Here is a 21,517-nt window from a genome sequence, read left to right as displayed (position 1 = left end):
TTAAAAAATCATGAAAAGGCTTGTATTAACTGAGCAAAACTGGAAGAAAAATTTATACTATAACATCCATATTATATAAATGAACTATTTTATAAACTGATGAAGAATGAAATGAGCTGAACTAAGAGAATAATTTATAGTATAAAACCAACATATTAAATACAAACAAACAAGAGCTATAATCAACACAATGACCATTCATGATTCCAGAAGACCAATGATAAAACATGCTATCTGTGACAGGGGTCATGGATTTAGGGGGAAGAATGAGACAAATATATTTTCATATACAGTCATTGAGGGAACTAGTGTTACTTGATGTTCATTTTTGTTAAGAAAAATTAGTTTTTCTTTTCTTTTTTTTCCAATGGGGTAGAAGATGAAAAGGAGAAAAGGGAATTCTGCTCACTTTAAAAATATGGAGATAGGAGGAGAGCTATGTGAAATGTTGCTTGCACTTTCAGATAATAATTATTATTATTAATAATTATTAATCTTACTTAACTGTTTTATTTTGTTTCAAGAGACCACTCTTAGAATGGGAGTAATCCATAAATGTTTGTAATGTGAAAACAAAACACATCAGGAAACTTTTTTAAGACAGAAAAAGAGGGCTCAAGAAGAGCTTCTTCAAACTTGGTCAATCCTGAATTATTTGGCTGATGGAATTTCAGTTCTGTTTACTAAAATAATTTCACAGGCATGTAGAGAGATTCCCTTGACAAGGCTAACTCCTTTTAAACAAGGTTAACCTGATGACTCCTTTGTTTGGCATTGATGATATTTCCTTGATGACCTGTTAACTCACCTTGTCCTAAGTACCCACTCACTGGTTCTTTAATAACACATCTTTGAAAATGGATGAGTGATACGTGTATGAAAGTTGGCCTTGAGTTAGCCTTGGACTTGATCTTTTAAAGGATGGCTGGCCACCAAACATAGTTGGAGAATTGGACCATGATTGAGCTAAATAGAGAGAAAATGAGACCATACTTCAATTTCTTGGATAAAAGTCCAGACATGAATCTTCAGAGGACCATGGGCTTCATCAAACCACAAGACCCCAGAATAAGGCAGAGTTCCATGGTAATGAATGGAGACAGCAGTGGAGCAAAAGGAGATATGGTCCACAAAGGGGGCTGCAGGGATGTGAGCTGGTAGCAGTGAAGTTGTAGTGATGTTGTGTGTGATAGAGGATTTCCTAGACAGACAGCAGAACTCCTGAGCCAAGTCTTCTGAACCGAGAGGAAGAGTTCCTAAACAATGCTAAGTTTATGGATCTAGTGAAGTTTCAGAACCAAGAAGAAGCCCTAGGTAACAGCCAGCAAGGGTTTTCAAGAGCCAGTAAACAGAGAACCACATAAAACACTCAAATAGCCCTTTAGCTTCTCTCATAAGGTAGCTAAACTGGGGGTTACTACCAGAGCAAAGATTTACACATCAGTGGGTCTCTTTCCTACATATCCTTTGCCCCCCAAAACTTGTAGCACTATTCTATGGTTTAACAGACCTCAGAAGATAAACATACCTTGGAGATTGCTGAGTAAGCAATACCCCTCGCAATTGAACCTACACTGACTTTGCTCTCCAAGAAAGACACTGCATAGAAACTATCCTCTTTTTCCAAGAAGAGTGTTGGATAAGGACATCTCCTTCTCTCTCTTTTAGAAGCTTCCAAACTTGAGACTCTCAAATTTGGGAATCCTTAAACTTGGAACTTGGAGTCTTGCACATATCTGCTTCTGGCATGAGTTTCCAGCAAAAATCTCTCAATGCCTTGAGCTATTGCTTCCCAGAATATTTCCCTTCTCTGGCTAGAAGTGCAGATTCTAGAATCATTGCTTGGGATATTCACATTCTCTTTTCCCTCTCCCTTTCCTTTACATAGGAAATTGGGTTTAAGAAAGTGTCCTTGAACTACACTCTCAAGCTTCACAAAAGGACACTGACCTGACTAGACTATTGCAAACGTCTTCTTGCTGGTCTCCCTGCCTCAAGTCTTTTCCTATGCCAAACCATCCTCCACACCACTGCCAAAGTTATTTCTTTAAAGTGAAAAACTGACCATATTGTCTCCTACTCAATAAACTCCAGTGTCTTCCCATTACTTCCAGTATTAAATATAAAGTCCTTTGTCATTTATAGCTCTTCACAACTTGTCTTGTTCTTATCTTTCTGGTCATCTCATACTTTACTCCACTCCACAAATACTATGATCCAACTGAACTCTGACTCACTATTCCTCACATGACTTTCCATTTCCAGACTCCAAGACTTTGCACTTGCTATACCCCATACCTGGAACACCATCATCTCATTATCTCTTAGAATCCCTGCTTTCTTTCAAGATTTAGTTCAACCACCACTCTCTGAAGAAGGCCTTTCAAGGTCTCCCAGATACTAATGTCTTCCTTTGTTAAGTTATATTCCATCTACTGTACTTTTACAGTCAAGGAAACTGAGGTCCATGGAGATTAAGTGACTTTCTCAAAGTTACACAGGGAGCATCAGAGAAGGGTGGGCAGATAACTAACTACAGTTATACTATGAGCAGTTAATCCTAGTCCTGCTGTCAGCATACCCTGAAAGATGACATCTTTGAAGGCCCCTGGACTGTAGAAATGTGAACGAAGCCCAGAGAGCACCCGACCATGTCAGATAAGTCTAATACCATTCATACCCATGTAATGAACTGCTTCACCTATGAATAAGAAGGTAGTATGACTGATATAAAAGGCATCATATTATATTGGAAATCGCACACAGAACTTTGAGTCAGTCCCACCTCTGCCATGTACTAGCTGCTTGTCAATTTATATCCCTGAGGAAACATTCAGTTTCCTCATCTGTTAAGTGAGGGGTAATAACTCAGCTGTTGTGAGGCTTAAGCCAGAGATTTTAAGTAAAGCCTTTTGTACCTACAAAACACCCATAGAACCATTGGTACCTGTTGGGGAATTCTTGGAAAATAGACAATATGAAGAAAGATATATTTAGAAAAGGGTATTCAATTAAACATTAATAGTGTTTTCTTAAGATATATTTTTCCGGGTGCTGTTTATATAAAAATGAGATCAGACACAGTGCCATTCTCAAGGAATTTATAATCTAGTAATAAAGATAAGACATACATAAATGCCTACCTTATAGATAAGATTTTAAAAACAAAGTCAGTCTGAACTCCATACAAAGTGCTACCAAAAATTTAAGAAGTGTCAGGTCACCTCTAGGTCAGAAGAGAAGACTTGGTGAGGAAGATGACTCCTGAGCTGAACCTCAAAGGAAAGGAGAGAATTTAAAAAGACAGTGATTAGTGGGGAGGTCATTCATAGGATCAGAGATTTAGAACTGGAAAGGACCTTAAAAAGCAACAAATCCAACCACTTCATCTTACAAATGTGGAAACTGAGGCTAAGAGAGTCACCCAGCTAAGCAAATGTCTGAAGGAAGGTTTGAATTCAGGTCTTCCTGACTTTAAATTCAGTTTGTTTATTTTGCCACCTATAAAGGTTTAGTAAGAAGCAAGGTGAGAGGACAGGTAAGGACATAATGAGAATGGGGGTGTATCATTAGTTTGTTTTGCTCTAATATAACATACATAAAGGAGAGTAGCTGAAAAGGTAGTTTGGAATCAGAATGAGAATGGCTTAGAATGCTAGACAATAGAGTTTGTATTTTATTTATAGGCAATGGGGAGTCAATGAAAGTTTTTGAGAAGAGGAGGTGATGTGATCTGAGAGTTTTGTACTAAAAACTATTCAGCAAATGTGCAAGATGGATTGGAGAAGGGTGAAACTAGTAGATAGAAGAGTCATTAGAAGCCTATTGCAATGATAGAAGATAGTAAGGATTTGAACGAGGCTAGTTACAGTGGTGGGGGGAGGAGGTAGAAATGAGGGTATAGATTTCAGGGACATTTTGGTGGTAGAATGGAGAAAATTTGATGTCTGCTTGGATAGATAGGCGTATGCCTGAACTGGAGGAGATTGTAGTTAAAAGGGAGGGAAGAATACTTTTTGATATCCGAACTGGCCAAAATTATTCTTGTCTGTAGTCAGCCTCTGGTTTCCAAGATTTTACCCAAAGAATAAGTAAACAACACAAATATATTACATAGTCCCTAAGTACTAATAAAACTTTTAGACTCATAGAAGCTCAGAATGTACAGCTGAAAGGGAACTTAGAGGTCACAGAGCAATTCCTTCATTTTTATAAATGAGGAAACTGAGGCCCAGAGAGGTGAGATGATTTGCTCAATGTTATAAGACATTTTTAGGATATAATTCTGTAATGAATTATGAATAGTCAGTCTATGTGCTACAGCTTCTGAAAGTTTCTCAGATCTGATATATTTTTAGAATGCAAGTTAAATAGGGGGAGAAGGAAAAGGAGAGAAAGAGGGAAGAAAGGAAGGGCAGAGAGAGGGGAGAGAAAAGGAAAAGAGAGAGAGAGAGAACTTCCTGCCTATTATCTCACCTAAAATTAATTCTCTGAGACTACCTTTAAACATCACCACCATTTCCAGTTCAGTTTGTCTGGAAAAAGGATAACTCTACCCACATTTCAGTTGAATATGACTCATTTTTTTTTTTAAGGACTCAAGGTCTGGCAGGAACTTAATCCTCTTACCTCAGCACACCATTTCCTCCTTTCCACCAGTCGGTTAAGTCTGGTTTTCTTGGGCTTGGTCTTTCCTGGAAAAATAAAGTCAGTGTTATAATTTCTACTTTCTCAGCTCCCTTAATAATCTCCAATGGTTTAATTCTGTTGCTTAAAGTGTCATTTTTACAAATGCTAATTTGTTTACCAGTATTCTACAAATCAAGCCAAGATATTTCAGAAATTGCAAAAATGAATGTTTAATAAATTAGTCCTTATTCAGTAATATCATTATTAAATCAGCTTTTTTTACGATTGTCTAATTAATTTTCATACCCTAGTATATACATACACTAGCCACATGATTTATATACACACTTACCCATGATGGAAAAAATCAGAGTAGCAATGTGGCAGTAAAACCATTTGTTGTTGTTTTTTAAATTACTACCATTTAGCTATGAACATAATATGGAAACATCGCTGGAGTCATATGGATGACTTTTATATAGGAGGCAAACTTCGAGCAGAGTATTGAAAGTAGAGGAGATATATGGGTTGTCATAAAGAAGGGAAAGCAAACACCACTCCAGAGAGAAGGAGGTTGATCATTGAATGTGGTTCATTGTACTTAGAGCATTCAAATAATAATTGCTTTAAGGCTAAACCTTTTGACCCCATTAAGACTATCAGAATAACTCAAATCTTTCTCAAACTTTTTTATTATGGCACAGTACTAATTCTTTGCTTGGAGAATTTGTAACTTGCTAAGAATGATTGGAGAGACTTGTAAATGCATATGATTACAAGGATAAGTTCCATACAGCCTTTGAGAAACACCAGGACAAACTATAATATGTTTGAATTTCTGTAAGTAGGCTTGAATTTTATTGCTTGCATTTCACAGAAAGGACACAAATTTATTCAACACTGTGACCAATGGATGGAAGCTATAGTTTAGTAAATTAGAAACTTCCAAGTAATTAGAGCTGTCTCTAAAAGGAATGTGTTACTCAGAAGGTAGTTTTCTAATATAAATTTTCAAACAAGCTGGGAAACCACTTCTTTAAACTATTCTTGAGGGGTTTTATATTTTGACTAGGGGACTAAAGCACATGACCTTTCTACTTGTCCATGATTTTCATGTACTAACACTTTGAGGAGGAAAAAGAGGCTTAAATTAACCAATGATTATCTTTTACAATATAAGAGTCAGGAAATTACTAATTGTTCTTCCATTCTACAGTCAATTTCATGTACCTGTGTGTGTGTGTACAAATATTCAGATTAATTGTAAAATAATGAGATAAATTCTATGTATCACATAAAAATCAGCCCTGTTCCCTTATAATCACATTTTGTATTTCCCCCCCCCTGAAATTTTCCACTGGAGAACAATTACATGACTGCTTTACCCAGTGTGCAGTTTAGAATTAACGCTGTTTTAGATCAGTATTAGCTCTTACAGTGTGCTCTGGACAGCACTTTCTCAGGGGACAGATCTGCGATGCACCAAAACCTAGGTTTGCATCCTGTACTCTGAATATTCTAAATATACATTCAGACATATTTATATACTCAACATTGAGATCAGCCTCACACATACACACAAAAAGCCCCTTATCTCCCAGGATCCAAGCTTCCTTGAAGCCTTTCCTTCTTGACACACTGATAGCTGCAGCCCAAGTCCTTAAAGCCATCTCCAGAGGGGGAACCCAAAGTACAGCCTCCAGTTGCTGATTTGTCTCTGCAGCCCATGACACCCTACAGCTTCCATGCAGTTTGGCAGTGCCCTGCCTGTAGAAAGAGTCCACTCCCAGAAGGGAAGGGCTGGGTTTCGGATTTCATTTCCCTTGTAAACCATTCCCAGATTCCAATCCACTTGCAGGGCTTCTCTGCTGTTTTCCAGTCTCAGATCTCTCAGAGCGAGCCCTCAGCCCAGGGAGCTGAAGGAGCGAGGGCATGGTCAATTTCAGGAAGTCCAACATGAGACCAGCATCTCTCCTCCTCAGCAGCCTCTTTGTTTTCTTCTGGCTCGTAGAGGGCAGAATTATCAGGGAGGATGAACCCGGTTTTGCTGAATGTAACAAGTTCTTTTATGAAGAGACCCCGCCTAAAGGACTGGCTGAGCCTTTCCACGTGAAAATCTGTCAAAAATACAACGGCAAAGAGCGCTTTGCCACCCTGTACAGCACCCAAGAAAAGATACCTGTTTACTCGGCTTTTCGCTATGCTGTCTCTGGAGAGAGCAGGGAGCAGGGGTGGATGATCGAACCCCAGGTGAGTCAAACACCTTTGAAGATATTCAGCAGTGGGACCCTAACAAGGGAAGGTGGGTAATTCGTTCTGCCTCGTAATAGGAAGGAGGGAGGGGGCCTAAATAACAGGAGGGGTGATGGGCACTGCCCGATGAAACGCTGTGCCAGAAACTGCCTTTCTCCCACCTGAATTCAAATTCTTCCCGCCCACCCCCAAGCCTTTATATTCCTGCTTAAGGAAATTGGAATTTCAGCTCATAAACTTTATTACATTTCATCCAAGTCCCTACACGACTAAGAAATGACAAGAGGAACCATTTGGCTCGCTGAGAGATTCTTTGGAGACTCAGAATCTATGAGCTTATTCAAAAAAAATTTTTAATAACTATATTTCAAAATAATTGGCTTCCTTTGTAATCCTATGTATTTAATTTTATACATATTTTAAAATATTAATACATTATTCTGAGAAGAGGTCTATAGGCTTCACCAGACTGCCAAAAGGGTTCATGACACACATACAAAGGTTAAGATCCACTGCTCTGAACAGAAATTTATCTATGTGGATGATGATGTACATACAACATGAATGGTTGCTTTTATAAGGTACTGAACTAGTATGGTTCCCATGTGATACTAACTTACATGTGTACTTTGCTTTACAATTTACAAGCTGTTTTCCTGTGAAGTAGGGAATTTAAGTGTTATTATATTTTCCCTATTTTAACAAAGAGACTGAGACTCAGAAAGGTTAATGAATTGTTTGAGGTCATGCAGCTCATAGAGCCAGCCTCAAGTTCAATGCTTTCTCTGCTCTACTATGTAGAAAGAATAAAAGTGAAACCGTATGTGCAATTGGAAAAAATAAAATGCTATTTACAAAAAAAAAAAAGAGGAAGATCATATGGTCACAAGGCTTAAAAACAAAAATATGCACAAGGAGTTTAACTTAGAGACACTGTGAGGTATTTCATTAATTTCTTCACAATTAAGAAATTTGGGAATTTGGAGGACTATTTCCTGTTAATCCTTGTATTTTATCTTCCATTCTACATTTGGGAAAACACCAGGAATTGCTAAATTAAGAAAAAATTTAAGAAGGTTTTGTATTCTTAAAACAAGGAATAACAAGGGCCTGGGGAATGTCTACCTATTGGCTTGGTAGAAAAGACAAAATAATTTCCCCCCAGTTCATCATTTCTCCAGTGTCAACCCCAAGGATTCAGAAATCAAGCCTTCCTCGGTCAATTTACCTCCTGAAGTGTGCTGCAGTGTTCAATGTCAGCCAGTCAGAGGAATTGAAATGTCCCCCAACACTCACCCTTCTGTCCCACACCTTCTCCTCAACCTAGTATTCTACTTCTAAGGCATTGTGGCATTGGCACAAGTGTGTTCATGCACGTGCACACACACTCACACACTCTTGCAGAAGTCAATTAACCCTTCACCTAGAGAGAAGGTTGCCCATCACTCTCCACTTGCCCAACCTTCTCACCCTTGTCCACCTTGCTGCCAAATCCTTCCCAAGCCTCCTGATGTAATAAACACACCCTGACCCAACCTGTTCCTGATCTCCATAGCCTACCTCACCTCCCCTCCTCCCCCAGCCCCACCCAGATGAATACCAAGACAAGCGCCTGGGCTTTCCATTCTTAGAATGAGCTTATTGGAAGCCTCAAAATATAGCTGCTGTCTTGTAATGTCTGTTAAGTACTTATTGTATAACTATGTCACCATAGAAGCCACATCCCCTCCCCCACTCCATACAGGAGGGTATAAAGGAATAAGAATACACAGGAAACTTGATGTGTCCATAAACACAGGGAGAACAAAGCCATCGGAGTGGGATGGGTCTTCAGAAACTTCCTAGAGGAGGTGAGTTTTGAGTAAGAATGGAGCATAAGGAGCATTGGCTGGCAAAGGAAGGAGGAGGTTCCAGGTGAAGGGAGGAACATGTGCCAAGGGATAAGATCGAGAACAAGCACATTACATACAGGACATTGCAAGCTGATCAGTCTAGTTATAACTGAATAGGAAGTCTGTAGTGGGGAATAATGAGGAAAAAAGGTTGATGAGATCATTGAAAGGGGGGGAAGTTGATAAAGGAACTCCAAGGCCAGGCTAAGAATTCCCAAAAGGCTAGATAAGGAAATGCATGGCAATGGGGTGTATTAGAAAGTACAAGGTCTAGGAGTTGGGAAACCTGGTTTAACGTCCTGGTTCTGTGCATGTGTCCTTGCCTCTGTGCCAAGCAGTGTAACCTTGGACAAATCGCTTAATATCTCTGAGTTTGCATTTCATACAATCAAAGAAATTTCAAATTTGAAAAGAAACTTAGAGGCTATGCAGTCGAACTTTTAGCCAAAGCATGAATCTCTCCTGTAACATCTAATACTGGGACATCCAGCTTCTGTTGGAGTATCTCTATTGAGAGGGAACTTGCTGCCACCTGGGATAGGCCGGTTTATTTTTGGACAGCTCCAACTGTTAGGTGGTTAATTGATGTAGTAAGCCAAAATCTTTCTCCACACAATTTCTACCACTGATCCTAGTTCTTTCTTTGGAGATCAAGCAGATAAGTCTAATTCCCCTTCACTTAATAAGACTTATTTACATGCTGTCTTCCCCATTAGACTGGAAGATCCTTGAAAGCAGGGACTGTCTTTTATCTTTCTTTGTATCTTCAACTTGTAGTTCAGAACTCTGCACATAGTAGATGCCCAATGAATGTTTAGTGACACTGACTGAACAAGCCTTTTGAAGCACCTACTATGTTCCAGGCACTGTGCTAGAGGTGAAGAGTGCTTCAAATAGTAGAAGTTGACTTTAAAGGACTAGGTAATTTCTTAGGTCCTCTTTAACCCTTGATTTCTTCTGTAGTTTTTAAAAATGAGAAGTTAACTTTGTGTGTACTTATTGAAGCACCTTAGAGCATGAAGAAGGTGCAGGTAACTGAACAGAGATACCCAAGCCCTGCCTCAGTCAGCACTGTGTCTGGTACAAGTGTCTAAATAGGTCAGAACACTTATTCCTTGTATGGTGCCTCATACCTGCACTAGCTGAGTTCATTCATTGCATCTGCCTGCAAGTCACATATGCTGTACCAAGAGCCATTTCTCTGAACAGCTCAACTAAGAGCCAGAGTTCTGAATGCAGCCAGCCATTCATTCATCAGTCAGTAAGCATTTGTTAAAGGGTTTAATATGTGTCAGGCATTGTGATAGGAGTTGGGGATATAAAAGCCAAAAAAAGCCTGCCCTCCAGGTGTTTGCATTCTCCTGGAGGGAGGCGATGGGGGGGGGGGAGTGCTACATATATGCCAAGAAGTAAATACAAAGTACATGTAAAGTAAATAAAACCTAATTTGTGGGGGGAGGAGAGGTGAAGAACATTAACTATTGAAGAGATCTGGTCCTCACAGACGACATCTTCTCTCTCTTTGCCTTTGCAGTTGATGTCCCCCCATGACTAGAATCCTATCCGTCCTTGCCTTTGCTCCTTAATTTCCCTGGCTTCCTTCAAATCTCAGATCAAACCTTACTTTCTACAGGAAACCTTTCTCAGTCCCCCTAAATGCTAGCGCCTTCCTCTCTAAGATTATTGCCCTCTTTATCTTTTCTATGTACTTAGCTATTTGCAATGTTGCTTCTCCCTTTGATGCTTCCTGATGGTAAGAATTGTTTTTGCCTTTTTTATATCCTTGGTCCTTAGCATAGTTCCTAGAGCATAGTAAACATTTAATAATTTTTAAAAGTAATTGATTAATTAGTTGATGGTAGAAGATGGCAGCTACCACCTGAGCTTTGAAAGGAGCTAGGAATTCTGCTGTAGGAGGCAGAGCTGAGGAGGGACAATATTCCAGATAGAGTACAGAGCAGGAGCAAAAGCTCATCAGGAAATGGAATGCAGGGTATAACAAATATCAAAAGGGCCAGTTTGGTTGGAAGGTAAGGTGTATGAGGGGGAGGACTGTGTCATAATCAGTCTGGCAAGGTCAGCTGGAGGCAAATTATGAAAGGCTTTAAATGTGCAACAGAGTTGGTATTTTAACTTAGAGACAATAGGAAGCCACTTCGGAGTTCTGAGAAACAACTCTAGTGTGGTATGGAAAGAGCCCTGGGTCTAAAAACAGAAGACCTTGGTTTGAATCTGGGTTCTACCACTGGTCAGTTGTCTGACCTTTAACAATTAACTTAAACTGCTCTGTGCCTCAGTTTACTTGCCTGGAAAAAGGGATAACCCTTCAACCACTTGCCTCACAAGGTTGTTGAGCAAATCAAATGATATAACGTCCATAAAGAACTTTGTTCTTTACCATAAAGTAGGATACAAAGATCAGCTAGCTGTGATAAAGAAGGACAAAAGCAACATGATTTTCAGTAGGGTTGATGAACACATCTCCAAAAATGAATCCCCATTGAGCAGCCAGCTCCCCATGTCTTGTGCCCACTAAGGTCAAATAGTCAATAAGCATTTATTAAGTATTTTCTATGTGCCAGGCACTGTGCTAAGCACTGAGGGTACAAAGAAAGGCAAAAAACTATCCTTGCTCTTAAGATGCTCACAATCTAATAGGGGAGACAATATGAAAACAATTATGTACAAACAAGATGTATATAGGATAAATTAGATGTAATCACACAGGGAAGGCTCTAGCATGAAAGGGGATTGGGAAAGACTTCTTGGAGATGGTGATATTTTAACTAGGACTTTAATGTCAAGTCCCATTACAGAGAGATACTTAGCTCTGAGGTTCACATTTTGTTTGTCATAAAGCACTTCATGACTGTGAATCATTTCACCCAAACGTAGGACACACTTTTATGAGGTCAGCATTATTATCAGGCCCTCATCAGCCAGGGGAGGAGCAAAGACAGAAGGGAAGCTTTGCCCTTGCCTAAGGTTATGGAGTGAGTCAGGGACAGAGCTGTGGATCCCAGGTTCCCAGTGAGAGAACCCTGGGAATTCATCTTTGAATGAACTAGATCTTTTCAATTACAGTGACTGAGCCAAAGGAGAATACAAGGGGGACTTTCTGGAGGCAGAGGAAAATAGAAAATTTGTGATGAGGAAGGCAGTGTTACTTGTTGGAGTAAATACAAACCTTGACTTGACTAAAGACTTGATTGCTCCTGGCAGAAACTGAGGCCTTGGGAAGGTCATTTAACCCCTTGAGGCCTCAGTTCCTTCCTCTAAAAGTTAAGAAGGTTGGACTAGATGGCCTTGGAGGTACCTTCCAGTTCTAGATCTTTGGCTCTATAAGTTGAGAACTGAGAGTAAGCAGTGCAAAATATATGACTGACTAGCACGATGGAGAAGACAAGTATATGCAGAGAGTCTGCCATGATGGATCTGAAACACAGGAAACTAGGATCTAGTATTCTGATCTCACTTTCCCGCTGGTAGGATTTAAATTTTTTTTTAGTCCCTGGACCATGGGAGATGGGGCAGAAGACTCCAACAACTTCCCCCACTTCTACTCGTAATAGCCACTGGGGATTGGGTAGAGAAGACAGGTGATGGTTATAGGATGCTTAAAATATATAAAGATAATGTTGCTTTTGTTGAGACTCCAATGAATGGTATCCCAACTAAACTATAATTTACCCTTATTATGCTGAGCAAATTAAATGAGATAATGTCTATAAAGGGCTTCCTAAATCATAAAATAGTATACAAAGATCAACTAGCTGTTTTGAAGGAAGGCAAAAGCAATAAGATTTTCATCAAGGTTGAACAGCATGTCACCAAAAATGACTCCCTTATTGACCAACCAGCCATTACAAAGATACTATGATAATATCTTAGGCACGTCATCTAACTGCCATGGTCCTGTAGTTTCCTCATCTGTAAAATGAGGGATTGAGACTGCTCCCATGATCTCTTAGAATATCCAGCACAGAGTCTTGAACAGAAGAGGTACACAGTAAATAGTTATGGAATGAATGCACGAATTAGTTGATGGAAAATGTGAGCTCTATCTGCCCTATCTATCTCCACTGAACAATCAAGAAGCCAGTTGCTGAAAAAGGGAATGATTCCATTCTACAAACATGGTGAGCAATGACATTCCAATCCATTGTGTTGTGTCCTGGGTAAGTGGGGTTTTGTCCAAAGTTAATCCTTCAGGTCTCCCATCCTACTGTGATATATACAGTTGGGACACAAATTCTTTTTCTGAAGATTTATGCTCTCTAAGCTGCACTTAATGATTATTTTTCATTTACATCTTACTGTTTCTGGGTGATTTAAATCTCAACTTTAGGAATAAGTTTAGAATCCTTGCAAAATACTAGAAAGTAATTTTTCCTGTCATTGACTAAGCCAGTTTAATGATGAAAACTTTTCCAGGTTCCATCTACATGAAAGCAAATCATTCAACATATTAAGCACCAATTTCAGATAATCAGAATCTAGACATCTGGTCTTTGGCATATGCCACTTTCACATGAACTGAATGAAGCATCTGCCAAGTTCACTGTATTGACTGCACGGTTTAGTATTTTGTAGGTGCGGTCAAAAAATTTAAAAAACAAACAAACCCCAAAACCTCAGCTTGAGACTTTCATTAACCCAATCTATCATTCATCCTGATGTAATTCTAGCTGCATGGAGAGAAAAATATTTCCTATAAATATAACAAATATGTTTTTTTTAAAGCAATTGGGGTTAAGTAACTTGCTCAAGGTTACACGGCCAGGTGTTTCTGGGTGGGTGCTAAGTGTCTGAGCCCGGGATTCGATCTCCAGGTCTTCTCAACACTGGAGCCAGTGCTCTTACTCTCTGTGCTACCTGGCCGCCCCTGTTTTTGTTTTTCAATTCAAATTTTATTGCTTTTTTGAAATATTAACTATAAAAAGAAAAAAAGATAAAGAAAAAAACTGATCCATTCCCAATTACCAAAAGTTTATATGCTTTTAGAAGTTTATGTTTTCTAATCCAGCTTTTAGGATTATTTTTGACCAAAAAATATATATAGAACAACATTGATATGTTCTATTTTTTCGTTATGATTCCTAACATTTCTCTATAAGTTTTGTTCTAGGGCCTCTAGGACTATAAAAAATGACAGATCTCTCAGTAATAATTTATCTCCTGCTGCGTATATCCATTTGGCAGTTGAGAAAAAGGAGAATAGAGAAATTGAATCCAGGGGATTATTAAGAGAGCCCAGAATAGAAAAGAAGTCCATTACCTCATTCTAGTTATACATTTTATACAATTCATGTACTCAGTGTCTGAAGGAAGTCACACTGAAGGTAAAAAAAAAAAATTTAGTCAAATACAAGTGTACCTTGCTTTACATCATAAATGTGTTGTTTGATATGTCAAAGGTATATCAATTTTGGGGCTTTTTAAAATAAATCAAACAAATTTTTTTTATTTATGTTATAATTTTAGAGATATTTGTATTTCAATTCATGCAGAACACTGAGTTTATAAAGATGAAATCAGGCACAAGGAGCTTACAATTTGTGCTCTCTAGATACTTCAATCATACCCCTTCCCCCACTCCCTGCCCCAAGCTCTCCACACTTTTTGCCAAATAGTTAATGATCTCTAGCCAAATTAACCAGATGAAGAGAGCCCTTATTTAAAGAAATATTATATGAATACAAATAATCAATTTACTAGTACTATTCATTTTATAAATTCAGATATTTCATTTATCAGTGTTTCTTTTTTAAGAGCAGAATGTATCTATGAAGTCACCAAGATTAAAGCACATCCAAATAGTTGCCAGCATCATAACTGTGCATCTATTAGTTATAGGTTATCAATACCTTCTTCAGATGCATCATTGTGAATATGGGAAGGGCTGATAAACATTTTGACAGACTGATAAAAATCCTCTTTTTAGAGAGAACATAGATTCATAGACTCATGTGATCATAGACATCCTGTTAGAGCTTGAAGGAACTTTAGAGAAGATCTAGTCCAACTTTCTCATTATATAGATGAAGAATTTTAGGCCCATGCTTCTTGATAACATAGTAAAAGAACCTGCCTAGAAGCAACTGGTGGTGTATAGAGTGAATGGAATATAAGATCTTCCCCATCCATTAATAGACCACATGTGTCCCCCTTTCCCCTAGAACAGGAGCTATGTTCCCAGGTCTAAAGGTACACAGGTATTTCAGTCACGAATGTCTTGCTGCTTTCACAGCTGTGATACATCCTGAGTCACATAGAGCCCACTGGAGGAAGAACACTGGCTAAGGAGGAGCTTGTTTATGGGGAGGCTTTCATACCTTTTGTTACTAAGCTAATTAGGCACTGAGTCAGGCGGATTGTGGTGCCTTCTGGCTCTGAGCCTCTTAGTTGAAAACTATATCTACCTTGAGGTTGGTATTTTACTTTGGGAGCTCGTTCATGAGAAGAACCTTTCAATTCCCTGGACAGGACTCTGAGGAGCCCTTTGTTAAGAGCCTCCCGACTACTCAGATATTGGTGCTGTCCTGGTCTGGTGTTGTATGTAGGTGGTTATATTGCTTTGTTCTGACAGTTGGAGCCCTGTCGGATTCTTTCTTGGATACTCACTTCTTTCTACTTATCTGTCTATAAGATCATTGACCCCTTTAAACTGTCTTTCCTTTAAAAAAAGCAGATCTAAGAACCTGTGCTAACAGGCCATCCTGTATGGTTGCTATTACATGGTACAATAGGCCTGTGCTGGTCCTAGAGTCAGGAAAATTCTGAGTTCAAATCTATCCTCAGACACTAGCTGTGTGACCCTGGGCAAGTCATTTAACTTCCATTTGTCTCAGTTTCCTAAACTGTAAAATGGGGATAACAATAATACCTATGTCGCAGAGTTATGGGTTATTGTGAGGATCAGATGAGATAATATTTGTAAAAAGGACTTCGCACAATGCCTGATACATACCGTAGTAGACTCTTTATAAATGCTTCTTTCCTTCCCCATCTAATGTTTAATAGATCACTACTATGAAGGTCATCACCATGAATAAAATCACCTAGTAATGACATTTGATTGTCTGGAAAGGCAGTGTTATCATTATCATCATTTTTTATCATCATTACTGTCTTTTTTTGTAATAATCTTTCACTTATATAGCATGTTAAGGTTTGCAAAGTTCTTTTACATAAATTCTCACCTGATCCTAACAACAACCCTACGAGATAAATGCTATTATTATTCTCATTTTACAGATGAAGAAATTGAGGCTGAGAAAAGATTAATTGACTTGCCCAGAGTCATACAGCTAGTGAGTGTTTGAGATGGGATTCAAACTCAGGTGGATTCCAAGTCCTGTGCTGTTTCCACTATATCCTCCACACTGTCTCTCCACCTCATTTGGAAACTAATGACAATGTGGGTCAGCCGTGTGAGAACTTGCTTATGTGATTAGATGAGAGGTGAAGCTGTGAGATTTGGTGCTGATGTAGATGGTTAGAAAGGGTAGGAGCTTTTCAGCCAGGGCTGCCAAATACTGGAAGATGTTTAAGATCCTAACTGAGCTGCAGCTTCAGATGGATTTTCTTGCTGGAAGAGTGAGTTATTTGCGAGGGAGGGGAACAAACTCAGAATTACTTCCTCCTTTCCTCTCTCCCTCTCTTCTTTCTTTCTTATTTCCTCCCTCCCACTCTCCTGGTAGTCAAAATTTAAGCATTTTTAGTTTCCACAGCAACAGCAGAAACACAAATAATATACCAGTGTACGCACACCACCAACAACAAGCAACTATACACCAACCTGCTTGTACAATATGAGAGAGTTCCTTTAACCGTGTTCTAAGTCCCTTTGAGTCTTGGAAGATCTCACTATACATCCCATCAATCCCACATTTCTCTCCCACTTTTCCGCAACTGAAGAAAACTTAACCATGGAAAAGAAATCCTGGGGACTTCCACATCCCAAAGAATTTGCATTTTGTTCCAGACTAACTTTTGTTTGTCTGTTTCCTCCTTATAAAATATGATCTCATCATTTCTATCTGCACAACAGCTCTTGTGTACCTGCCCTTTTCTCCGCTTTCAAAGGCCACCACTGTAGTGCAGGCCATCATTGCTTCTCCCCTGGACTATGGCAATAGCCTCCTAATTGATCTCTCTGCTCCCATACAGCCTGCAAATGGTGCCAAAGCAGTGTTCTTAAAATTCAGGTCTGACCATGCCATTCCCCAACTCAACAAATTCCCTGTTACCTCTAAAATAAAATTTAAACTCTTTTATTTAGGATTTAAAGTTCTTCACTACCTGGCCTCAGTCTATCAGCTATTTCAGCCTTATTATACATTCATTATACCACTCCACACACTCTGTATGACTTATTTGCTTTTACTCACATAGTTTTGTTTATGTCTGGACACAATTCCTTTACACTGGTTCCCCTCTCTTCCTGGGGTGCTCAGACTCAGCTGAGATGTAGCTTCTGCAGAACACCTTTGCTGGTCCTCCAGTAGATAATTCCTTTGCCTCCAAACTTACCTTGTATATGCTTTGGTGTGTGTGTGTGTGTGTGTGTGTGTGTGTGTGTGTGTGTGTGTGTGCTCAAGCGCTATCTCTTCCATTCAAAAGTAAACTCGTTGAGGGCAGGGACTGTCCCACTTGTCTTTTTAATCTCCATTGCCCAGTATAGTACCTTTTTATACATAGTAAGTATTTAATAAATGTTGATTGATTGCTGGCTCTGGCCACTGATGAAAGCCACAGAGGAATCTCCTTGGAGTTTAGAGTGGAGTAGAAAAATAGACAGGAGAGAGTCAAAGAGTTGTCATAAGTCCCATCAGAGTAGTTGAGTTTCAGGCTTCCCAAATGAATGAGGGGCTGCTCCAGGTGTGAGATATTAAACACACATATACACACATACACACAAATACAGAGAGAGATTAGTCGTAAGCAGGCAAGAGATAGTGTCCTATCTGTGTTATGTTTCTCTGCCACAAAAAAGCCTAGTCTCTTTAAATTTCCCCACTTTTCTGGATTCCTTTTGCCTTAATATGGGACCTTTGGGTTTTTTTTTAATGTATTGCAGGAACTTATTTTAAAAAAAACAGTAGCAGGTTTCTCCCTTAAAGTACATTAGCAGTATTTTTAAAAATATAGTAGCTTTCTGTAAATTCTTTTCCAGTGTGTACTTATATCTTATTTTCCTCTTATTTAGGAGTTACATCTTATATATGAAGGTGACTTGGTCTCGATTTGGTTCATTGTGATACTTAACTGAGTCTAGTTTGGAAAGAATGGGACCTTCAGTGTCCTTATTGCTTGGTTGCTGACTAGCACAATCTACTCCAACAACACATCTACTCTGAGAGTCATTTGGTTCCCTACATAAGAATTAACATGTCTACACAGGATGACTGAATTGGCCATTCTGTTCAACCCATAACATTTGATTCAGGGAAAGGATTAATCCAAACAAGGAATTTTTGCTGAGTTGACAGGTCTGTTGACATATGTAATTGGGTCACACAGTTACCTAGTACCCAGGTGTTGGTGTTAAAATAAAAGGATAGATACCATTGTTTCACATAGCACTAACATTTGGGAAACAGGAAAGAAAGTCTATTTTGTTCTTTGATGCTACCCTTAGTCTGAAGATGAAGCATACATCATAATTAGTGGGGCCAATGAAGCATTATAATCACTTCACATACTGGTTTGATTAACTTTTATTTAATGCACGTGTTGATACATTTTAAAGATGTTGCTGATGGCCATTTGGTTTCATTAGCCCATTTTTTTCTCAAACGAATCTGGCCACTGAACAAATCTGAGGCTTAAAATATGTTGATGGTATAATGGCCACCAAAATAGAGATATGAGAATGTAACTCCTACCCTGCCACCCCTACCTCCCCTGCCCTTTTTTTCCCTGCAGGGAGATGGAAACTAGGAATATAGAGCATTGTATGTAATGTGGACTTAATTGAGATGACAGCTAAAGGGGAAGGTGACAAGTATTTTTTAAGCACCTACTATGTACCATGGGTGGCAGTTAGGTGGCATAGTGGATAGAGTGCTGGGCTTGGAGTCAAGAGATTTGAGTTCTAATCCAACCTCAAAAAATGTTCTAGCTGTCTGACCTTGGGCAAGTCACTGAATCTCTTTGGCAAACTACTCCAGTATTTTTGCCAAGAAAATCCCATGAGTTGGAAATAACTGAACAACAACAATGTACCAGGCACTGCACTAAGCACTTTACAAAAATTATCTTGTGCTCTATCCCTGCTAATATTGCTAACAGTATTAAAATTATGTTAGAATATATTTTTATTATAGTAAGATTCCATAGAACCTTGAATTACTTCTCAGAAGCAATGGAATTGTCTCCCAAGATCTGCACAAGGAGGACATAACTCTGTCGGGAGTTTGAAAAGTTCCGCCCAGTTCTGCAGCATCCTCCCTCCTGCCCCTCTCTCCCATCACTCCCCTCCACGTTATAGTCCAGTTCAACTGGAATATTCTGGGTCCCCCAACTTGGCCTGTGCTTTTCTGCCTCTGTGTTTTGCTCAAATTGTTTTTCTGCCTGGAGTGACCTCTCTCCACTTTCCTTTCTTCCTCACCCTTTAAAGCTGGACTTAAATACCACCACCTTCCCCAATCTTATCCTGTCCCACCCTTTATTTCACACCTCTCAAATGTACTATTGAGAGGAAGCTAGGTGGTACAGTGGATAGAGTGCCAGACTTGGAAGTCAAGAAGATGCATCTTCCTGAGTTCAAATCTGGTCTGAGATATTTATGTTTTTTGTTTTTTTTGAGGGGGGAAAGGTAGGGCAATTGGGGTTAAGTGACTTGCCCAAGGTCACACGGCTAGTTTTGTGTTAAGTGTCTGAGGCTGAATTTGAACTCAGGTCCTCCTGACTCCAGGGCCAGTGCTCTATTCACTGTGCCACCTAGCCACCCCTGGTCTGAGATATTTACTAGCTGTGTGAACCTGGCCAAGTCATTTAACCTTGTTTGCCTCAGTTCCTTATCTGTAAAATGAGCTGGAGAAGGAAATGGCAAATCACTCCAGTATGTTTGCCAAGAAAACCTCAAATAGGGTCATGAAGAGTCAGACACGACTGAAAAATTACTAAATAATAATAAAAAAGGCACTCTTTATCATGTATGTTATGGTTATTTGTGTATTCATCTTGTGTCTTTACTAGAATATAAACTCAAAAGCACCTAGATGGCCTGCTGGGTAGAGAGCTGAGATGGGAATCAGGAAGCCCTAAATTCTGAGCAAGTCACTCCCGTGTCTGTGTCCTTATCTGTACAATGAGGGAACTAGCTCCCCGTCTATGACACAGAATTGTGACTTATCTAACATTTACACTTGCCTTAGCATGAAGCGCTGGGCCCTGTGCACAGTAGATATTTAACAAACTTTGAGCTTAAGCAGGAAAGATCAGATCTCCACTGGCTTTGAAGAAGAAATGCTGAATTGCCCTTGCATAGATCACATGGACTTTCCAAGTGCTTTTCAGTCTGAATGAATGACTATAAAAGCATTTTAAAGCATTAATTAAACACTTACTATATGCAAAGCACTATGTTAAGAGCAGGGGATGGCAGTTAAGACAGTTTTAGCTGCAAGTGGGATGGAAGGTCTCTGGTCCTTAAGGTGCAATGAATGACTAGGCAGATGGTAAGGAGGGGGAGGGGCACAGTGCTGGTGAATGTTTAACAACCAGAGGCATGACACGCTTTTAAATTTAATATTCATTATTAATATTTTCTCCATCATTCATCCAGACTTCATCTTAAAGTCTACCAGAGGTACACTAACTGGCCTAACCACTCTCTCACTAAGACTGGTTTTTACATTTTTAAATACAATAAAACTTTATTTACAAATATAAAACTATTCTTAGCTCTGGGAGTACACAAACAGGTTTGGGCCACAGGCCTAATTTGTTTGGACTCCTCAGACTCAGGCTGTAGTTAGCCAACCTCTGATGTTCTAAGACAATTAGCAAAATAATAAAATACCAATTTGTAGTATTTGCTGAGACATAAATGTTCACAATGCAAATTTAATAATCAGGTAATTTCTGGCACGTTCCTACAGTGCATCTTCTTTAATGTCATATGTACTGATAAAATCATATCTGCTTTCAATTTGGAACCATTTTATGATTCCATGGACATTGGTGCTGAGGACTTTCTTTTCTCAGTCTTCAGTAGCTGTTGTTGCTAAGGGGCCAAGGTCTTTCACAGTCGTTGTAAGGTCCTATGTATAGAGATTGCTTCCCTGGACTGAAGGCTGTTGGGGCTGGGTTGAAAGTAGGACTGGGGCTGGGAAGTGGTAGAGGATGGTAAGTATTCCTGAAGTTCTAGGGCTTACTTGCCCATCAGTAGTAGTCCTAAAATTCTAAACCGTCATAGGAATTAAATAGGACCTCATTCTATTCCTGGTCTCGTCTTTGATGCACAGTCCAATTTGGCCAACATCTTGGTACCAAACTTTCTTAATGGTGAAATAGGCCTTAAGTCACTTGCTTGCTTTTTGCCAGCAATGTGTGAGTCAGGTGATGAATGCTTATGATTAAGGAGGATAAAGAAAATAAGAATCTAAGCCCAGAAGTCTCAGGCCTAGAGAGGGAAAAAAGAAGAATAAAAAGTTACTAAAATCCAAAATGGAGATGATGAAAGTACAGAGTACAGTGAGAATTCAGAGGAAGGAGAGGTTGCTTCAGTTTGG

At 39.2% G+C, this 21,517-nt stretch overlaps 1 protein-coding gene and 1 long non-coding RNA gene across 2 annotated transcripts in view; one reads left to right on the top strand and one right to left on the bottom strand.

The window, feature by feature from the left end:
* Window positions 1-3,147: 3,147 nt before the first annotated feature.
* Window positions 3,148-6,311, bottom strand: LOC138154715 (uncharacterized). The gene is made up of 3 exons (XR_011166668.1): window positions 6,206-6,311; window positions 4,630-4,694; window positions 3,148-3,275 (listed from the first exon to the last, which is right to left on the bottom strand). It is a non-coding gene; the product is annotated as an uncharacterized lncRNA (long non-coding RNA).
* Window positions 6,312-6,417: 106 nt separating this feature from the next.
* ENDOD1 (endonuclease domain containing 1) overlaps window positions 6,418-21,517 on the top strand; it is a 34,000-nt gene continuing 18,900 nt past the window's right edge. Inside the window, exon 1 of the mRNA XM_069079690.1 lies at window positions 6,418-6,879. Within this exon, the coding sequence (XP_068935791.1) occupies window positions 6,562-6,879 (318 nt within the window). The 5' untranslated portion in view covers window positions 6,418-6,561. The remainder of the gene's footprint in view (window positions 6,880-21,517) is intronic.

Source organism: Petaurus breviceps, unplaced genomic scaffold (genome assembly GCF_028583685.1).
Source record: "Petaurus breviceps papuanus isolate PSGF00001 unplaced genomic scaffold, PetGlider_PUasm1.0 91133, whole genome shotgun sequence".
Classification (NCBI taxonomy): Eukaryota; Metazoa; Chordata; class Mammalia; order Diprotodontia; family Petauridae; genus Petaurus; species Petaurus breviceps.
This window is presented reverse-complemented; position numbering and strand designations above follow the sequence as displayed.